Consider the following 20,634-nt stretch of genomic DNA (forward strand, 5'->3'; position numbering starts at 1 on the left):
CGTGAGAGTAAATCTTAGGACCAAATTAACATGAGAGGAAAAGGTTTAAATGCTAAACATCTGAAAATTCCCTATAGGTAATGTCTAATGGTAGTTAAAGGTGTCAATTGAAAAATATTTCTATGCTTAAAACTTCTGTATCTTATTAATTTGATGTGAAGAATTTTCTTTAAAGCAGATTACATATAGTATTTTGTATGTAAACTTTTGAAAAGCATGTGTAAATTACATACAGATTAAATAATCTTTTAATTATCACTGACACTGAATGAATGAAAGATTAATATTATAATCCAACGTCAAAATTACATTAAGAGTGAAATGGAAAAAAAATTCAAAATATTTAGACTCTTTTAAAGGAAGATTAGTCATGTTGAGTTTGTGATTGTACTTTTTAATAAATATGTTTTTTGAAAATTAAATTTGTTTTTTTATCCTTGTAGAAATATAATAATATTTTAATTGCTAGATAGTGTAATTTAAAATTGTTTGACATGATATGGTTGCGGAAATTGATTAAAATTAATGGGAAAATTAGCAATTTGTCTAAACTTTTAGTTACAAAAACCTGTATTAGAGGTCTTGTCCCGTGGAACTCTGCTAGATCAACGAGGTTTAATGATTGTGTAATGGAGAGGACTTAATTTTTAACAGAAAATGCATGCATGGAACAGCATAAATGTGCCAAATTAGCATATTTGAGAATATAATTGTTGTTGTTTTTAAAAATATTTTTTTTTTAAATATATTAAAATAATATATTTTTTATTTTTTAAAAATTATTTTTAATATTAATATATTAAAACAATCTGAAAATACTAAAAAAATATTAATTTGAAGAAAAAAAATAATTTTTTTTTAATTTCTTTTAAAATACTTTCTAATCATAAAAACAGATACGTGGGGCTATTTCCAATCATGGATCGTGAATAAATGTGTGGTGTGCGTGTGGGGGTGTAGTCTAGCCTCTAGGTGAGATCATCAAAAGATTCTAGCTAGCTTCCATACAAACGCCGAGTCTGCACAAGAAGGGTCGATAACTCCTCAACAATGTCAAAGAGCAGCAGCTCACAGGTGATAACATGCAAAGGTATGCTCAGAATCTGCTAAATGCACATGCTTGCAAATTTGCGTTGGCAATTTCTTTCACTGTAATCCTTCTTTTATTTTTGCTTGGGATGTATTGTGGCAGCGGCAGTATGCTGGGGAGTAGGGGAGCCATTGAAGGTGGAAGAGATACAGGTGGAGCCACCGAAGTTTTCTGAGATTCGTGTGAAGATGTTATGTGCTAGTTTATGCCATACCGATACCTTACATGCCAAAGGATCCCTGATTGTTAGTATTACAACTTGTCTCACAAGTAGTTATCAATTAACTTTGTTAACTTCTTTGTTAATTTAATTCACCTATCTTGCTTTTCAGCCTCTTTTCCCTCGAGTCCTAGGCCATGAAGGAGTTGGGTACGTTAGCCTTGATTATGTATGTTTATGTATATATTCCCTAATTGTCTAAATCTAACATGTATGTTATGTAGAGTGGTGGAAAGCATAGGTGAAGGGGTAAGAGATCTTAAAGAAGGAGACCTTGTGATTCCAGCCTACATTGGGGAGTGCCAAGAATGTGAGAATTGCACCTCTGGGAAGACCAATTTATGCTTGAAGTACCCGTTAATCCTCAATGGGCTAATGCCTGATGGCACTTCAAGAATGTCCATTAATGGACAAAAATTGTATCAACTTTTTTCATGCTCAACATGGTCTGAATACATGGTGATTGATACCAATTACGTTGTCAAGATTGATCCAAGCATAGATCTTCCTCATGCAAGCTTCCTTTCATGTGGGTTCTCAACTGGATTTGGGTCAGCCTGGAGGGAAGCTAATGTTGAGAAGGGATCAAGTGTTGCTGTCCTTGGTCTAGGTGCTGTTGGATTAGGGGTATTGCAAATTAATGTGTTGCTTCTTTCTTCTTCTTTTTTCCCCTTTTGGTCCTTAATTTTCCTTAAATTATTTCTAAGCACTAGTCAGTGAATCAGATTTGATAATTAATGCAGATTCTTTGTACAAATTGCAGGCCATAGAGGGAGCTAGAATGCAAGGGGCAGCGAAAATAATCGGAATAGACAAGAATGAAAAGAAAAGAGAGAAAGGGCAAGCCTTTGGAATGACCGATTTTATAAACCCAGATGAATACTTCAACAAACCTATTTCAGAACTGATAAAAGACATAACAGGTGGATTGGGTGTGGATTACTGCTTTGAGTGCACCGGTGTCGGACCCTTGATTAACGAAGCCCTCCTGGCAACAAAACCAGTAAGTTTCTGCTTCTCTTAGCCCAAGTGCACTGTGCTATATTCATCGAATAGGTTAACTTGACATAAAAACTTGATTTAAAGATGTATGGATACTATATTAAGAGTTTACTTCTTTTTTTATATGATGTTAGGGGAAAGGAGAAACATTTGTAGTTGGTGCTGGAGCTGATCTAACTGTGTCCATCGACTTCCTACCTCTAATTTGTGGTGGAAATTTGAAGGGTTCTATTTTCGGGGGGCTCCAAATTAAATCCCATCTCCCCATTTTACTTGACAAAAGCAAAAATAAGGTGAGTTAAATATATTAGCTTCATGTAGAATGAATATCAGATCTTTTATTTTATATCCTTGTTTCTGTTTCTTCAACGGGGTATGTTTCTGTTTCTTGTGTATCTATTCTTTCTATCTTGAAAAAACTAACCAGATTATGTGCATGATTTTATGTAGGAATTCAATCTGGATGAACTTTTGACCCATCAAGTTATGTTGGAAGACATAAACAAAGCTTTTCAACTACTGAAGCAAGAAGACTGTGTCAAGATCCTTATCAAGATGTAACGAATTTAATACGATAGACTGTTGAATAAAGAAGGCGTTTAAAAAAATGGATGCAACTACATATTTATTTCTTTTCGAAGTCAGGTACCATAACTTATAATAAAAAACTTTAAATGCTGTATCACAGTACTATATATTGCATCCATGTTCATCAATCATGGGAGAAAAGATGTGATTTTGATATCAAGAGCTTTACTTTGGGTTTAGTACAGTGTTTTGTTATTGCCCTGTGGAACCCACTTCTAGCTGCTTTTTGTTAGAAAATAAAAAAGAGCTGGGAATTCTCAATTTATTGCAATCTTTTCAAGAATATTAGTAGCCACGAGCTACGACAGACAACATGTTTCCTGTTTTTTTTAGATACTTTCAATAACTTTTAACGATCAATATCAAGTTCTATCCAAAATGTCATACTCCAATTTTAGATTCTCCAAAAAAATTTCTCATATGTTACTTTATTTTGATTCAGAAAAATCTAAAAAAAATAAAAAAAAGTTTAATATTCAAATTTTTTTTTCAGGTCACTTGTCTTTTTTCCATCAAAACCGAGTTCACCAGGTTAATATATATATAGGTCAAACCATTTGATCGGGATTAAAAAAAATAAGTTTCATTCCATCTCGAGTTAAAATTGTCATTTTCGATCAAAATTGATCCCATCAAATTAGTACAGGTCAAATCATGTTTATCAAGGGTAAAAAATGAATTTCCTACTATTTTAGATCAAAATCATCATTTTCGATCAAAATCGAATTAACCAGATCAATACGAGTCAAATCAGGTCAACCAAGATAAAAAAAAATGAGTTTCAGGCCATTTAGGATCAAAATTGAATCCATCATGTTGACATTGATCAAAAAATATTTTTTGATGTTTAAAATTAATTTTTCAGTAATTAAAATTAATTTTTAGCTATTAAAACAAGTTTTTTTCTAATATTAATTTGAGTTTTTAGCTTTACTCGTGTGTGTGTGTGTGTATATATATATATATATATAAATATATATATATATATATATAAAAGAAGACGCTGCATATCTCTTGGCGTGTCTATAAATCTTCAATCGTTTTATTTTTGTTTTTCTTCGTGCAGGTAAGATATTGATTTTTTTTAAAACAATTTAAAAACTACCAAAAATATCCTAATTTAATATGACTTACCATACTAAATTCAAATTCAAATTCATCTCAACTCTTAAAAAATCTGTCATTTGATTCTATCTTGTTACGTCATCTGGTATACTAAGCATTCAGTACATCTTATTACACCAAAAAAAAAAAATATCAATCAGGATTATCAAATTAATTTTCAGATCAAGTGAACCGTATCCAAATGATTAATTTAGAAGTGATCCAATGGTCCACAAGCTTCAAGTGCATCAGATTACCATGCTCGCATCCCCACCTTAGCAAACCCCATAGACTTTCTCTTCTCTTGCCGGCAATTCTCACTCTCCTCGAATCTCTCAACTCTAGCCACCTCAATCCGTCAGACAACCACATAAAGCCTCATCTCCTCCTTGTGAGAAAACCCCATGTGGTTCTCATTGACTTAGCCACCTTATCTTACCGAGGTTGCGACGTCTCTAACTACCCAAAGGTCCCAAAGCTTTAAATTGTTGATTATCTCTTATCAGCCATCAACAATCACCACCACCACTATTAGAATCATTCCACCAAAATATACCAAAATCTGCCTTTTTTGCCCTGAAATCTCATTGAAAAATCTCTCCTTCTCTAATAATGGCCGCATGTGAGCAACATGCACCACCAAGTGTATTTTGTAATTTCAAATGGTATTTCTTTTCTTTTTTTTTCTATATAGTGACACTCGGATAATTTTAAGTACTTCTAAATATATTTTATTTGTCTTGTATTTTATAAAATATTTGAAATATATATAAAGAAGAATGACAACGCAAGTCCAAAGCTCAATTCTCAAATATGAGTTATGCTTATTTTTTAGCGATTCCAATATAATTTTTCTTTTAGAAATGAATATTATTCATTGACATATCTCTTTATTTTTAAAAAAAAAATAATCGATGTCAAAAGTTTAAAAACAAATATAGATTATACCATTTTTTTTGGCAATTTAGATGTAACTCTTCTTTTTAAGGTTAAACATCAATTATTCAACGAGTCTCTTATTTTTAGGAACTAGTGTCATTTTTTAACGCGACTCCTATTTTTTAAGATCGACATTAACCCTTAAAAAAAAAATTGTAAGTAAGCTCAAAATATTATAGTATTTGAATATATAAAAAAAAAACACAAATAAGGGTAATATTTCACTGAAAATGATGATTTAAGGGTGATATTTATCTTTCTTTAATCATAACTAATCCAGTATTTAAATTTATAAGACTGATATCTAATTTAAGATTTCTAATTCTATGAGATTACTAGATAACTACATCAATAAAATCTTTATTGTGATAGAATTTTCTTATTGATTTGGTGTTAGAATTTTCTTTTATAGCAGAGTGCATGGGAGCTCGTATGGAAGCTTTTGAAAAGCATGTGTAAATCACATACAAGTTAATCAAGATATTTTAACTATTACTATTAGCGAATGGATGAAAGATTGATATTATAATCAAACATCAATTACGTTTACAGTAAAATTAAAAAAAAAATTAAAAAGATTTAGACTCAATTGATAATAAATTTAAACGTCACCTTATTCAGGGTGGACCCAGCCAAAGCTTTGTATCACAAATCAAGCAAGTTAACATAAATTAAACAAAACTTTGACTTAAAAAAAAGCTTGAATCAATGCTATTTTGAATATATATATATATATATATATATATATATATATATATATATATATTGACTTTATTACAATTTCATCCTCCAGCTATCCAATATGTTAAAATAGTCACAGTATGTCGTGAGAGTAAATCTTAGGACCAAATTAACTTGAGAGGAAAAGGTTTAAATGCTAAAACATCTGAAAATTCCCTATAGCTAATGTCTAATGACAATTAAAGGTGTCAAATAAAAAATATTTCTATGCTTAAGACTTCTGTATCTTATTGATTTGATGTGAAGAATTTTCTTTAGAGCAGATTACTTTTGAAAAGCATGTGTAAATTAATCACATACAGATTAAATAAATCTTTTAATTATCACTGACACTGAATGAATGAAAGATTAATATTATAATCCAAAGTCAAAATTACGTTAAGAGTGAAATGGAAAAAAAATTCAAAATATTTAGACTCAATTGATAATGAGATTATACATCAAGGGCATACTTGGGCTCCTCAATTGATAATAAAATTATTCATCGAGGTCTTCTCTTCATAAGATATTTGACCCCATCTTTTAATAGTCAGAACTTGAGGCCGGCCGGTATTTACGGACACGTCATTACGAATTGTTTGACACGATATGGTTGCGGAAATTATATAAAATTAATGGGAAAATTAGCAATTTGTCTAAACTTTTAGTTACAAAACCTGTATTAGAGGTCATGTCCAGTGGAACTCTGCTAGATCAACGAGGTTTAATGATTGTGTTATGGAGAGGACTTAATTTTTAACGGAAAATGCATGCATGGAACAGCATAAATGTGCCAGCATAAAGCCATAAACAGAGTCTTCTCTCCCATGGACGAGACCCTAAGCTGGAAGTACATCAGCACAGATATCTCAAGTATTTTAATATAACTAATTAATTGTTTGGGGTGCATGGAGAGCGATTCTTTTTTATATATATATATTTTAAAAAATTGTGTTGTGTGCGTGTGGGGTGTAGTTTAGATGAGATCATCAAGATTCTAGCTGGCTTCTATACAAACGCAGAGTCTGCACAAGCAGGGTCAATAACTCCTCAACAATGTCAAAGAGCAGCAGCTCACAGGTGATAACATGCAAAGGTATGTTCAGAATCTGCTAAATGCATATGCTTGCAAATTTGCGTTGGCAATTTCTTTCACTGTAATCCTTCTTTTATTTTTGCTTGGGATGTGTGGTGGCAGCGGCAGTATGCTGGGGAGTAGGGGAGCCATTGAAGGTGGAAGAGATACAGGTGGAGCCACCGAAGTTTTCTGAGATTCGTGTGAAGGTGTTATGTGCTAGTTTATGCCATACTGATACCTTATATGCCAAAGGATCCCTGATTGTTAGTATTACTACTTGTCTCACAAGTTATCAATTAACTTTGTTAACTTCTTTGTTAATTTAATTCACCTATCTTGCTTTTCAGCCTCTTTTCCCTCGAGTCCTAGGCCATGAAGGAGTTGGGTACGTTAGCCTTGATTATGTATGTTTATGTATATATTCCCTAATTGTCTAAATCTAACATGTATGTAATGCAGAGTGGTGGAAAGCATAGGTGAAGGAGTAAGAGATCTTAAAGAAGGAGACCTTGTGATTCCAGCCTACCTTGGAGAGTGCCAAGAATGTGAGAATTGCACCTCTGGGAAGACCAATTTATGCTTGAAGTACCCGTTAATCCTCAATGGGCTAATGCCTGATGGCACTTCAAGAATTTCCATTAATGGACAAAAATTGTATCACCTAATTACATGTTCAACATGGTCTGAATACATGGTGATTGATACCAATTACGTTGTCAAGATTGATCCTAGCATAGATCTTCCTCATGCAAGCTTCCTTTCATGTGGGTTCTCAACTGGATTTGGGTCAGCCTGGAGGGAAGCTAATGTTGAGAAGGGATCAAGTGTTGCTGTCATTGGTCTAGGCGCTGTTGGATTAGGGGTATTGCAAATTAACAATTTCTTACTTCTTCTTTTCCCCCCCTTTTGGTCCTTAATTTTCTTTAATTATTTCTAAGCACTAGTCAATGAATCAGATTTGATAATTAATGCAGATTCTTTGTACAAATTGCAGGCCATAGAGGGAGCTAGAATGCAAGGGGCGGCAAAAATAATCGGAATAGACAAGAATGAAAAGAAAAGAGAGAAAGGGCAAGCCTTTGGAATGACTGATTTTATAAACCCAGATGAATACTTCAACAAAACTATTTCAGAACTGATAAAAGACATAACAGGTGGATTGGGTGTGGATTACTGCTTTGAGTGCACCGGTGTCGGACCCTTGATTAACGAAGCCCTCCTGGCAACAAAACCAGTAAGTTTCTGCTTCTCTTAATTAGCCCAAGTGCACTGTGCTATATTCATCGAATAGGTTAACTTGACATAAAAACTTGATTTAAAGATGTATGGATACTATATTAAGAGTTTACTTCTTTTTTTATATGATGTTAGGGGAAAGGAGAAACATTTGTAGTTGGTGCTGGAACTGATCTAACTGTGTCCATCAACTTCCTACCTCTTTTATGTGGTGGAACTTTGAAGGGTTCTCTTTTTGGAGGTCTCAAAATTAAATCCCATCTCCCCATTTTGCTTGACAAATGCAAAAATAAGGTGAGTTCTATATATATATATATATATATATATATATATATATATATATATATAGTAGTGTATGGTTATTGTTAAGATTGGAAAAACAAAAAATGGAGGCAGAGAGAACATATATCCCTGTACTTTTTAATTTAAAAATATACAGTTTTAATAAGAGATAAATTTATTTGTTTTTTATCTCATCTTTAGAACGCTAATAAATACATTTTATGTGTATGATTTTGTTCAGGAATTCAATCTCGATGAACTTTTGACTCATCAAGTTATGTTGGACGATATAAATAAAGCTTTCCAACTTCTGGAGCAGCCAGACTGTGTCAAAGTCCTTATCAAGATGTGACTAATTTAATATGATCGACCCTAAATAAATTAAGTGTTTTAAAAAGATGGTTGCAACTTGGACATTTTTTTATGCCAAGTAAGTACCATAAGTCATAATAAATACTTTAAATGCTGTATCACACTATTATTTCTATGTTCAATTATTGGAGGAAAGATGTAATTTTGATATCAAGTTTTACTTGGGTTTAGTACCATGTATTATGATTACCCACTTCTAAGTTGTTTTTTTTTTTTTTTGGTTAGAAAACAAAAGAAGCTTAGAATGATTGTATTCCGGTTGTGAAAAAACCTCACATGGAAATCGAGCATTTCATGAGTTTTGATCCTGGACCAGAACATGTGTGCTTGATTGTGAGCTTGATGTCTTGGTCTGGTTATTGGCTTGAGAGACTTTTTTATGCTTAAGTTGGTATATGTGTTAGAAAAATAATGTGCCAAAGAATTGAGAAAAAATGTGTTGGGTTTGAGAAAATATGACTTATAAGAACATGTTTTATTTACCTTGTAACCCAAAATATTTATAGATTTTGGTCATGTTAGCTCACCTAAAAAATATCATTAAAATTTATTGATGAAAACATTAATATTTACAATAAAAATTAATGTCTAGCATGTTATTAGTGAATTTTTGGTGAATATTAGTGACATGTTAGCTAGAAATATCCATTAATTGAGAATATAGGTGCTTAATTGTATAAAAAGTAGTTCGTGTTTGCACTATTAATCATTTGCTAGAAAATATGGTGTTCACTTGCATAAAAACTTATATTTGAAAATAATCTATCAATAAAAGCATAAAGCATTTGTGCGTGTGGGAAGTGCACGACATCACATTCTAACCCCTCGTAACTCAAAAAAATACTTAAGATATGTGCACATAATTAAGGCGCGTGTTGAATTTCTTATTAACGAAATGGAAGAGTGTGAAGCTATATATTCTTATATGGCCAAAACAACATTGTTGAGCATATGTACTTAATGAGTGAGTTATTGGGGATCTAAGAGAGCTAGAGTCTTTGTGGCAAGGAGCTCAGTTATTCTCCCTTGTCGTGGAGTTTTGTTAGTCATTAAAATATATTTTTTATAAGTAATGAAAGGTAATGAACTGGTTTTTTTTATAAATGACGTCACTAATGAAATCGTGGAAAAACTTCACATGAAAATTGGGCTTTCCACGGGCTATGATCTTGGGCCAAAATGTATGAGCTTGAGACTTGATGTCTAGGTTGTTTTGAGTTTGGTCAATCCCGAAGAAACAAGTTTCTCATGGAAAAAAGGACTCTTTGTTGTTTAAGTTTATGTGTGTATTAAAAAAATAATGTGCGAGAAAATTGAGAGAAAATGTGTTGGGTTTGAAAAAATTATGACTTATTAGAATATATTTTGTTTACTTGGTGATTCAATGTATTTCTAAACTTTGATCGCATCAACTCATCTCGGGAGTCGTATGAAAATTAACGGATGAAAATGTTAGTGTCTATTATTAAAAAGAGTGGTTGAGACATTATTGGTAAAGTGTTTGATGAAAGTTAGTGACATGTTGGCTAGAAAAAAAATATCTAATTACATAGAAAATGATTTTTATTTGTATTGTGAATCATTGCTTAGAAAATATGGGTCAACTTGTATACTTGCAAAAAAAACTATCAATAAAAATATAAAAAATCCATGCGAATGGATGACGTGGGGTGACATATTTTGACTTCATGCAACTCGAAAAAGTACATTGAGAAGAGCTGAGAATTGTTTTTAGTATGGAGTGTGGGTGTTTGGGCCATAGTGTTGATGATGACCATGTCGCGTGATGGCAATGGCTAACATTTACATTTTACACCACCAAATTAGCAATGTATCAAATTAAATAAATGTATCAAATTAAATAGTATAATTTTCAGGTTATGCTATAATGTTGAAATTTGTCGTCATAAAGATATGTCTAATTAATGTGTGTAATAGTGCCTACTCAACATCGAGAAAGAGAAAGTGATTTGGGTTTTTAGGTTAATATATCATGAATTCTCCATTATAAAAGCAAGCACGGTTTAAATAAGCTACCAAAAATTATCCTAGTAATAAAATAAGTAAAATGTAATAATACATGATGTGTGTGTAAACCTGGTCATGTCATATTTCATAAAAAATAAAATTAAAAATCTGGATAAGTCATAACCTGATTGATCTGGTTAAATTTAATATTTTTTTTAAATAATATTTTTTTAATTATTTTTTAAAAAATTAAGTTAATATATCCAATTCATGATTCAACCTTTATACAGAGCCGTGTTTAGTAAAAATGAGCATATATCAACATAATAAATGGCAGTTTAGAACTTGCAAATATTTAACGTAAATTTCATGAGAAAAGATTTTCTTTAAAAAAAAAATAGAAAAGAATTAGTAAAGTTATCATTAAACACAACTCATTACATATAAAAAATCAGAAAATTGTCAGCAAAAAGTCAAACCCAACATCTTGCTGTTTGGATCATTCAATTCAAAAAAAAAAAAAAAAGACTCACTGAATGACCACGTTGGGCAGGCATTGCCAGCCTATTCATGTATAGTTCCCCACGTTGGGCCAACTGAATGACCATACAGACCATACCTTGAACTACCCGAAATTCAAACAACAATGGACATTTACGTCATTTCCGAAGAAAACAAAACATCACCCGCCCTTTTCTGTGCTCAAAACAAAATTAAATACATGGTTATAATACTCAACCCAATGAAAAAAGGTTGAAATGACAATAATTTTGATAAATAATAATAATAATAATAATAATAATAATTTGATTCCTTGACCCACAAGTTAACTGGTGACTCGAATGTCATACCTATGATTAAATCATCCAACCTTAAAATATCAAAATCCTAAATTATGATTAATTAGCCATCTAATCATCGACTGTTTGTCCAAATTACTAAACAAGCCCTCCAGTTTGGTGGCGAACATTTTGGAGGTTAACAGAAAAAACAGAAAGAGAGAGAGAGAGAGAGAAACAGGAGGTCTTCCTCTTCTTTCTTTCTTTTTTTTTTTTTTCTCTTTTTTTTGGGGGGTTTTTTCTTGTCATCTTTCACTTTGAAATCTTTTTAAAAACCGAAATCAAAGAAGCTAAAATTTGAGATAAATGGGAACGTTTACAAGTCTTAGAAAAGCTTATGGGGCTCTTAAGGATACAACAAAAGTTGGCCTTGCAAAGGTCAATAGTGAATACAAGGTGAGATTTTTGTTTTGTTTTTGGATTCTTTATCCTTTTTTGTTTAATGGGTTCTTTTCTTTTTATGTTTAAATTTTTGTTATGGATTTATTTTTATTTTTATTTGGTTTTTGAATGGAAGGAATTGGATATAGCCATTGTAAAGGCTACCAATCATGTTGAATGCCCTCCTAAGGAACGCCATGTTAGAAGTAAGTTTAAGTTTTGAAGTGGGGTGTTGAAGATTTTGATCTGTGATTGTGATTGTGTTTTTTGAACGTGTAATTGAATTGTGGAGATGGGGTTATCTTGTGATTTATGGTTTTGGATTTTTATTAGGGAATATTCGATTATGTTTGTTTTTGTTTCCTTTTGTTTTTGTAGAAATATTTTCGGCAACATCAGCAATGAGACCTCGAGCAGATGTGGCATACTGCATTCATGCACTTGCTAGGAGATTAGCCAAGACGCGAAATTGGATTGTAATGTTGCTCTTTCTTTTAATCTTGATTAATTATTGTTGTTTCGTTTAACATTTAGTGATTGTTTCTTAGATTATAAAGGAACATTTGAACTTGTATAAATGAGTTTTGATCTAAGCATAGTCGTGTCATAATTGTAATGCGAGTTTTCATCAATACAAATATTTCCTAGATAAAATAGATGGAACTTGATTTTGGAAATTCGGATGTCTTTACACAGGTTGCGATAAAGACATTGATAGTCATTCATAGGACATTGAGAGAAGGCGATCCTACATTCCGAGAGGAGCTCTTGAACTACTTATACAGAGGAAATATTCTCCAAATATCCAATTTTAAAGATGACTCTAGTCCGCTGGGTATGTAGCCTATGTTCACTATTGTTTTTGTCAGTTGATGTGAAGTAGCTTTGAATTTTGAATATCAATAGCTTTTTAGATTGCTATATCTGAAATGCAGCCTGGGATTGCTCCGCGTGGGTTCGTACTTATGCTTTTTTTCTAGAGGAAAGATTGGAATGTTTTAAGACTTTGAAATTCGACATTGAGGCTGAGCGTCTGACAAAAACATCACCAGGGGCAACCAAGGTTTCTTCTGTACTGTGCATTAATTTAGAATCATATTCTAACCTGGCATCAGAATATGCTATTATCATGGTCCAGCATTAAGTGTCCGCTTGTTATAACAGGTGCATAGTAAAACACGGCTTTTGAATCGAGAGGATCTCTTGGAGCAGCTACCTGCACTGCAGCAGCTTCTTTATCGTCTAGTTGGTTGCCAGGTAAGGGTGTATTTTAGTAACAAATTTGTATAATTATGATCTTGGAATAAAGAGATTTCTTTTTGTGGCTTTGATGTCTCCTAACCATCGAATTATCTTCCATTTTATAGCCCTTTCCTTTTCACTTCCTCTAATTTTTGCAGCCTGAAGGTGGAGCTTATACCAATTATCTCGTACAGTATGCCTTGGCCCTGGTATGCATGATACAAACGTGTATTTCTTGCAACAGTGTTTTCAGAAGTGTTTTTTGCGCAAGTACTTGGGTGAAATTGTGCATGACTGGGGAATCTTTCGGTGAAAACCAGTTCATATATAACTGAAATTTAAATTATTTCATCTACCAGTTGAGCTGTGAATTTCATAAATGTATGGATCGGTGACAGTGCACTTTCTTCATCCTTATTATAGGGATAAGATTGTGTAGTGAGCTGCAGTCCCTTATGTTTAAATCATTCTCTTGAAGCATTACGGTGCTGTCTTTTTAGTTCTTGTAACCTGCTAGGGATAATGCAAAAGGTGACTTCAAGTGTTTGTTTTTCCCTTTTCTTGTTAACCTGAGACCGAAAAAGAAAATCTGGAAGCCTGGTCGCAGTGCATGATTCTTGAATGCATATGCAAACAATTGGTGCCTTTGTTATTTCATGAGGGTTTCTTCATATTTATCCAATTTCTTCCATAGGGCTGTTGATAACCATATAAAACATCTAATGTTCTATGCAGTGGTCATTATACAAACACTTTTTTTTTTTGCTTTTTTGTTTTTTAATTCTAAATCCAAAAAAAATGCAGGTCTTGAAGGAGAGCTTTAAAATCTATTGTGCAATCAATGATGGAATTATCAATCTTGTGGACATGGTAAAACTTTTATTCAAGTTTGTAATTTCATCTTGGATTAATTAATTGTATTTGTCCTCCTAGTTTTTTTTCCTCCATTAACATAAATTCCAAATGTTTATGCAGTTTTTTGAAATGTCAAAACACAATGCAGTCAAAGCACTTAATACGTACAAAAGAGCTGGCCAACAGGTTTTACAACCATGTTACTCTTCATAGATTTTGTTATTGTATGCTGACACTGGTTGCAGTCGACTGCTTTTAGTGCCAAATGGGGATGCCTTATTATGTGTTTTAGTTGTGCTTATTTGTCTAGTTTCTAATTCAATTTTGGTTGTTCAGGCTGAATGTCTTGCTGAATTTTATGACTATTGCAAAGGTTTGGAGCTTGCAAGGAACTTTCAGTTTCCAACACTGAGACAGGTTCTCTTTTCTACCAAACTGAAAATATTTAGTGAATGACCACAGCTGGTTCTTACCGACTTTTCTGTATTGAGCAGCCCCCTCCAACTTTTCTTGCAACAATGGAAGAATATGTTAAGGAAGCACCTCAGTCGGGTTCTGTCCCCAGGAAACTGGTGAGAAATTTTGTCCGTAGCAGTTTGCTTTTAAATGAGATGGTTGAAGATTTTTTTTTCGTCTGATAATTGTATCCTCAATTGGCCCAGTCTTTATTCAAATGTGTTGAAATGACCTTTGAAGTATGGGAAAATGGAATGTGACACCTCTATATTTTGGGTTTGTGATAAACATACTGTTTCACTAATAGGAGTATACACAGAGAGAGCCCGAGAAACCTGAGGAGCCTTCAGAACCTGCAGAGCAAGTTGAAAAGGCTGATGTTGAAGAAACATTGATAGATATGGAGGAAGAAGCCAAGCCTGAGGAAGAGGAGGTAGAACCTCCATTAGTATCCACTGATGCTACTGGAGATTTGCTGGTAAGATCAAAATTTTTCCGCATTTCCTTTGAAGTTGATATCTTGAGTTCTCATTCACGTTGTTTTCATATTTTGTTGCAGGGTCTGAATGAAATAAATCCAAAAGCTGCAGAGCTAGAGGAAAGCAATGCATTGGCTCTTGCAATTGTTCCACCTGGTAGTGAACATAGCGATTGGTTTAAATCTTATCAAGAAACTTTAAGTTCATGTCTGTGCGGTAGAGTATGAAGTTCATTTGGAGTAGCGTTTCCATCTTCTATTGATTAAATGGTCCACCAATTCATGATATAGAAAATCAATTCACCTTGTTTAAATGGTTATATTGCTATTTCTCTTCTGAAGCTGATGAGACAGAAAAAAGTTTTAAGAGTATGGGCAGTGATTAGTACCACTCAAGAACCCGAGTTATTCTCTTTCACCTCACATCTGGTGACACAATCTTTGTGGTCTCACGGTTGAAATTGATTATTTTGTTCTTTGAAACAAAAAGAATTATGAACATAAAAGTTCTTTTCCAATCTCTGCACGATGCGTCTTGACCATCCTATTTATTATACATTGCACGTCTCGTATGATATAAAGTACTTAATGTTAACATTGATGCAGGTGCCGATCCTCTGTCTTCATCAAATGCTTTGAGTGAACTTGGTAAGCCAAATGCAACAGGTTGGGAATTAGCACTTGTTACCACTCCAAGCAACCCTACTAGCCAACCAGCACAAAACAAAATGGTCAGTTTTATGGTCTTCCTTTTCCGTGATAAATATAACAAATATATTCAAATGACTACTGGTTGCATTTGAGATTTGAGTGAAGAACTGAGCAAACAACCTTCACTTGGTAATATCTTATTCTTTTCTAGAGCCTAGAACAGTTTGCTTGTTATCATTGAAGTTGGTTCATATAAGTGTGCACTGATATGTCTTTCTTGAAAATCCCAACCTGAAGTCATTAGTTTCACCTTCACTGTAATGTAATGGAGTTGCTAGAAATGTAGATGGAGGTTGCTCTAGGATCAGGTAGTTAATCGCTCGAGTTGGCATTTTGATTGATTGAATTGATTTGAAACACTTGAGCCTGGCTGATTTCTTGCTTTCGTATGCTTGATCCTAGAGCAAGCTCAATCTAAGTTTCTGTTAACTCAAATAGGATTCACTCGCTGCAGTTTTGTAACTTGAGCGTTGCATATTGCCTCATTGAAGGTCATTGAATCCTATTTTCAACTGAATCAAGTAGGATTCACTTGACTCCAGTTTAGTAGCTTTAAAGTAGCATATTGCCTCAATGAATGTCGGTGAATCCCATTTGCAGCTGATTCATTCTTCCAGTGGGGTCCATGAAAATGTGGTAACTGTTTTCATTTACTCATGATCGTGTTCTGGTTTTTTGGGTCAGGGTGGTGGTTTTGACCGGCTATTACTTGATAGTTTGTATGAAGACGATGCTGCAAGGAGGCAAATACAATTGCAAAATGCAGGGTATGGATATGGTGCCACAGCTATGAACAATCCATTTGAACAACCGGACCCATTTGCAATGTCCAACAGCATAGCACCCCCAACAAATGTGCAGATGGAGATGATGGCTCAGCAACAGCAGCAGTACCATCAGCAACAAATGATGATGCAACAGCACTACCAACAAAATCAATCAATGACAATGGTACCTTATCAATATCAACCACAATATCCTCTACAGCAAATGCCTCAGATGGGACAGATGGGTCCTGCCAACCCATTTGCGGACGAATTTTCGAGTTTCCCACAAGGTTCTGCACCGCATCAAGGAAACCACATGCTAATTTAGAGGCCCTTCTTTCCCAATTTGAGTTCATTCTTTGATTCTTTGGAGTAGCAGAGAATTTTTTTTGTTTCCTACGAAGTTTGATTAGTCTATCTCTTCTCTGTTTTTTTTTTTTTTCCTTCTGGTGAAAGCTGATTATTTGTTCACCCAGTAAATAACTTCATTTATTTTTGTACCGAGGAACAATAGATCCTTCATTTTGGATCAGTGGATGTAATTTCTCTGACACATGGTTGGACATTGTTTTCAATCATAAATGTAACTGACCGCGACAGAAGATGTTCATGAGAAATCGAATGAAAATGTTATTCATCTTACTTGAATTTATAACCATTTGATCATTATTAAAAAAAGTTTCAAAAATATTTTTATATTACTCTCTAATGTTAACTTTACTTAACTGGATTATGTGCTCAGGTAGGAGTAGGAACAATGTTAAGGAACTAGGTTCTCACAATCAAGAACCTGAATTGTGGTTGGCTCAAGAGCTTCACAAGGATATTGATACAGGCATACATTGTTTAGAACCTAATGCACAAACATTGGAGTTTTGGGGACCATGCCTGTCTACGACTGGTGAATGGTGGAGGTGCAACACTGAGTTGGAAATCCTGACAACGCAGGTGCTGGTGGTGTTATTCGCTCATCACGGTGATTCAGGTTCAGGGGTCTCTCTTGCTATATCTCTAAAACTCATGAAGCTTGTACTCTCTTCAGTACACATGTCTCGCGGACTCGAGTTTGATGTGTAACTTTCTAGCAAGTTTAAAAGCAAATATGGCCATTACCAGGCAGCTAACTTGCAGGCCGAGCTGAACCAAGTTTGATAATGTTACAAGATGACAGTGTTACAAAATCCGACCTAGCTTAGCAGCTAAACCCAATAAACCACTTACCTAGGGTCTGAACCGATAGAAAAAACTGTTCCTGTTTTTATTAAAATAATATTATTTTATTTTTAAAAAAATAAACTTGATGTAACCTAAATCAACTCAACCGACGTATGATCAGGCTTTAAACCGAATCGACCCGAACTCAGCTCTTGTAACTATGATGGATAAAACCCATTCCATAACGATCCATAATAGGTCTAACCGACGCGGGTATCAAGTGCATTCCTCACTGGCTATAAATATCTACGAAACTATCCTCGCCAAAAAGAGCAGGCAGTAATGGCAGCTAAAATCCTCTCTAAATCCCTATTCCACCACTGCACTCCCCACCATACTCCCCTCAAATCACCACCGCTAATCCCTATCTACCTCCACCACCGCCACCGTTCATCAAAACCCCAACTGATCGAAATCAATCTCTCCTCACCATCACTTCAATCAGACGGTGGTAATGGGAGCGAAGATGAAGAAGGGTTTTTTATTAAGAAACTTGAGGAGATTCTTCACCGTGTAATGCTTCAAAAATCAACACCTGATTGGTTGCCTTTTAGACCAGGGTCCTCTTTTTGGGTTCCACCCATATTGAGTGTTAACGATTTGATTCATAAGTTTGCTGGTTATAATCTTAGTGATGAAGAAACGCTTTCGCTTACAACTTGTCGTGGATGGCCTTCCGCTTCTTATTTTATTAAAGGTATGGTTTTTTTGGAGGTGTTGTGAAATGGGGTTTTGTTTAATCTTGGGAATATTGAAAATTTTATTTTTTATTTAATTTACTTTTTTTTTTTTTGTAAATTTTGTATGCTAGTTTGGAGCTTTGGAGAAATGAGGTTTTGTTTAATTTTGTTGGTTAAAATGAATTCTTTGTTGTGTGTGCTTTTAAGATTCTGTTATGGCTAATTTTGGAGCTACTAAGAAATGGGTGCATGTTGTTTCTGTTGAGTTTTGGGGAGTGATGTTTGTATGCAAGATTTGTTTTTTATGAATTGATTGGGGTTTAATTTATGAATGCTGCTGTTTATGAAAAGCCATTGCCTCTTTTGCCATGACTTGATTCTTTTTTGCCGGTTTGTGTTCTTGATCCTTGTAGCTGTTGAAAAAGTAAGACTGGCCTAAACTAATGGTACTCCCTCAATGTAGTTGTGAAAGATAGGTAAAGGATTAAATTGAAAAGTTTACCAATTCTGGATCATTGTTTAGTTCTTATGCATAATGTCAAAATGTGATGTATGAATTAGGACGTCAAAATGGAGGAATTCTACGTTGCTGTTAATATCATGGAGTTTTGCTACTGTTTATGAGGAAGAGGTGATGCATTTGAAATAGGAAGCTGGAATCGCTTGAATTGTTGTGGGTAGTAACATTTCCCCAATCGGTTATTATCATAAAGTTGTTGGAAAATGTTTTTATTATTGTTACTTCCATGTGACTATGTTTTGGTTGAGTCTTTTATCGGAAAACATTGGATAACCTATGGTAATAAAAGAATGAGTCTTTTATTATTGCAGTTTAATAGTTTTATATTGATACATATTTTTCTTGGCTGCTGATACAGCTGGAATCAATGTGAAGGTGAATGAGGAGGAGGAGGAGGAGCGGGTGGATTTGAAGGTGATGCCTCCTGAGGAGATGGAAGGGAAAGTGGTAGTGGAGGTTTTAACAGGCCCAACTGATATCGATGTGGCAGTGAAGGAGGAGAAGGGACATGTAAATATTAAGGTGGACCAAAAGGAGGGGGGTGAGGTGGGAAGGGAAGTGGTAGTGCAGGGGAATGAGGTAGAAGGGAAATTGGAGGTGCTGATTTTGGCAGGTTCGTCTTTGGAGGATGAGGAAGGATAAGATTCATATCACATGACAGGCTGGTTTCTCAGGTTAACGTTGTGTCTTTGCCCTTGCACTTCCTAGTTCTGAATGACGCATCCCATATTTGACATTGAAATTAGCATTAGATTTAGTGGAATGGGCTGAATTTATCATTTCTTGAGATTATATTGCCGGCTCCTGCTGTTGGCTTGGCCTAGCTATTTTGGTCTCCAACACGTCAACAGTCATTTGTAGCAGTGATTTTATGATAGTGAGAGCGGCCCTTCTGGTTTAAACTGTGATGATGTAACATTTTGCATCATAATACATTTCAATGTTCAGAACAGAATAATTTGAGAAAATTTGTACTGATACGAGGGCTCTTTACTCTCAAGCTAATGGCCTGCAGAGTACATGGCATTGTTAATTCAGGTAAAATTTGCATCTGAATTGTGCATAATTTGATGTCTCTCTATTTTGAATTTCCAGGTTCAATTTCCTCAAAAAAAATCTCCGTGTCGAAGAAAGAATATGAAGTAGAAATGACACCGATGTTGTACAGAAGCAGAAGCAATCCTGGTTGTTTATTGTCCGGAGAATTCTTGTAGTTAACTTCAATAGTTCTTAACTCACCTGTTCTACTACATTGTAGTCTAACCCTAATGTTATGCTGGTTGTCCATTGTTTGAGGACTGGAACAGTTCAGATATCAGTAAATGTTGTGAACAGAATATCAAGCTGCATGATCATTTTGTGAACAGTTTCTTGTAGCTTTCAAGTAAATGCACACAAAATTAAATACACAAACAAGAAATCTTGAACGATCTTTAGATTTATTATGCTTTCTGAAAAAGGGGCATGTCTGAATCCACAGAACTCTGGTTGGACTAGGAAGCATGAGTGAACACAGCTTGTATGTGTGTGTTTTAGGTGTTTTCTCCTCTGATTTGGAAATTTAGTGATTATTTTTGTGGAGTATTCAATTAATTCTAGTAAAACTAAAATAGAATTTAATTTAATTTTATCCAATATATTTTTTTCAATTTTGGTTTTGAATTTTTTATTACATTTTTAAGGGAAACCTAAACTGAATTTTTTGAAGCTTTCAGCATCAAACCGGACAATCTTATTATGTATTGGTTGTGGTTGGCAAAATTCACCATTTTTTTTTTTTGTTATTTTTGTTTTTGTATTTTAAAAGTATTTTTAAAAAAAATTAAATTTTTTTATTATTTTCTTTACTTTAAATTAATATTTTTTTATGTTTTCAGTTTATTTTGATGTG

General features: G+C 33.9%; 3 protein-coding genes across 10 annotated transcripts; all 3 read left to right on the plus strand.

Annotated features, from left to right (window-relative positions):
- Nucleotides 1-929: 929 nt before the first annotated feature.
- LOC7484069 (8-hydroxygeraniol oxidoreductase) lies at nucleotides 930-8,807 on the plus strand. 7 transcript variants are annotated; one of them, XM_024589907.2, is made up of 7 exons: nucleotides 930-1,090; nucleotides 1,193-1,335; nucleotides 1,423-1,460; nucleotides 1,535-1,952; nucleotides 2,074-2,313; nucleotides 2,447-2,605; nucleotides 2,763-3,079. In XM_024589907.2, the coding sequence occupies exons 1-7, from the start codon at nucleotides 1,051-1,053 to the stop codon at nucleotides 2,871-2,873; spliced, it is 1,149 nt and encodes a 382-aa protein (XP_024445675.2). In that variant the 5' UTR covers nucleotides 930-1,050; the 3' UTR covers nucleotides 2,874-3,079. The 7 variants fall into 7 exon arrangements, with proteins under 7 accessions (XP_024445675.2, XP_024445678.2, XP_052305172.1 ...); XM_024589910.2 differs by having other exon boundaries at nucleotides 1,535-1,937; XM_052449209.1 differs by lacking the exons at nucleotides 1,193-1,335; nucleotides 1,423-1,460; nucleotides 1,535-1,952; ... (1 more) ...; nucleotides 2,447-2,605; nucleotides 2,763-3,079 and adding exons at nucleotides 6,862-7,004; nucleotides 7,089-7,126; nucleotides 7,201-7,603; ... (1 more) ...; nucleotides 8,113-8,271; nucleotides 8,501-8,807 and having other exon boundaries at nucleotides 932-1,090.
- Nucleotides 8,808-11,612: 2,805 nt separating this feature from the next.
- On the plus strand, nucleotides 11,613-16,970 carry LOC7490499 (putative clathrin assembly protein At5g57200). Of its 2 annotated transcripts, none has more exons than XM_024589951.2 (15): nucleotides 11,613-11,834; nucleotides 11,956-12,025; nucleotides 12,198-12,295; nucleotides 12,516-12,654; nucleotides 12,755-12,882; nucleotides 12,984-13,076; nucleotides 13,220-13,270; nucleotides 13,866-13,931; nucleotides 14,037-14,102; nucleotides 14,253-14,333; nucleotides 14,411-14,488; nucleotides 14,692-14,850; nucleotides 14,932-15,007; nucleotides 15,457-15,581; nucleotides 16,246-16,970. In XM_024589951.2, exons 1-15 carry the CDS (start codon nucleotides 11,745-11,747, stop codon nucleotides 16,654-16,656), a joined length of 1,731 nt encoding a protein of 576 aa, XP_024445719.2. In that variant the 5' UTR covers nucleotides 11,613-11,744; the 3' UTR covers nucleotides 16,657-16,970. The 2 variants fall into 2 exon arrangements, with proteins under 2 accessions (XP_024445719.2, XP_002324695.2); XM_002324659.3 differs by having other exon boundaries at nucleotides 11,614-11,834; nucleotides 14,680-14,850.
- A 786-nt stretch (nucleotides 16,971-17,756) lies between these two features.
- LOC7490500 (uncharacterized) lies at nucleotides 17,757-20,109 on the plus strand. Its single transcript, XM_002324660.4, has 3 exons — nucleotides 17,757-18,240; nucleotides 19,102-19,417; nucleotides 19,839-20,109. Exons 1-2 carry the CDS (start codon nucleotides 17,826-17,828, stop codon nucleotides 19,383-19,385), a joined length of 699 nt encoding a protein of 232 aa, XP_002324696.1. The 5' UTR covers nucleotides 17,757-17,825; the 3' UTR covers nucleotides 19,386-19,417; nucleotides 19,839-20,109.
- Nucleotides 20,110-20,634: the final 525 nt, after the last annotated feature.

The sequence above is a fragment of the Populus trichocarpa genome, chromosome 18 (assembly GCF_000002775.5).
Source record: "Populus trichocarpa isolate Nisqually-1 chromosome 18, P.trichocarpa_v4.1, whole genome shotgun sequence".
Classification (NCBI taxonomy): Eukaryota; Viridiplantae; Streptophyta; class Magnoliopsida; order Malpighiales; family Salicaceae; genus Populus; species Populus trichocarpa.

What these genes read in the sequence shown, in the direction of transcription:
- LOC7484069 (XM_024589907.2), top strand. Translation starts at nt 1,051, where the DNA reads ATGTCAAAGAGCAGCAGCTCACAGGTGATAACATGCAAAG. An exon ending in ACAGGTGATAACATGCAAAG is followed by an intron (nt 1,091 to 1,192) that starts GTATGCTCAGAA and finishes GTATTGTGGCAG; the next exon opens with CGGCAGTATGCTGGGGAGTA. An exon ending in CTAGGCCATGAAGGAGTTGG is followed by an intron (nt 1,461 to 1,534) that starts GTACGTTAGCCT and finishes TATGTTATGTAG; the next exon opens with AGTGGTGGAAAGCATAGGTG.
- LOC7490499 (XM_002324659.3), top strand. Translation starts at nt 11,745, where the DNA reads ATGGGAACGTTTACAAGTCTTAGAAAAGCTTATGGGGCTCTTAAGGAT. An exon ending in AGATGACTCTAGTCCGCTGG is followed by an intron (nt 12,655 to 12,754) that starts GTATGTAGCCTA and finishes TCTGAAATGCAG; the next exon opens with CCTGGGATTGCTCCGCGTGG. An exon ending in AGTTTCCAACACTGAGACAG is followed by an intron (nt 14,334 to 14,410) that starts GTTCTCTTTTCT and finishes TGTATTGAGCAG; the next exon opens with CCCCCTCCAACTTTTCTTGC.
- LOC7490500 (XM_002324660.4), top strand. Translation starts at nt 17,826, where the DNA reads ATGGCAGCTAAAATCCTCTCTAAATCCCTATTCCACCACTGCACTCCC. An exon ending in CGCTTCTTATTTTATTAAAG is followed by an intron (nt 18,241 to 19,101) that starts GTATGGTTTTTT and finishes CTGCTGATACAG; the next exon opens with CTGGAATCAATGTGAAGGTG.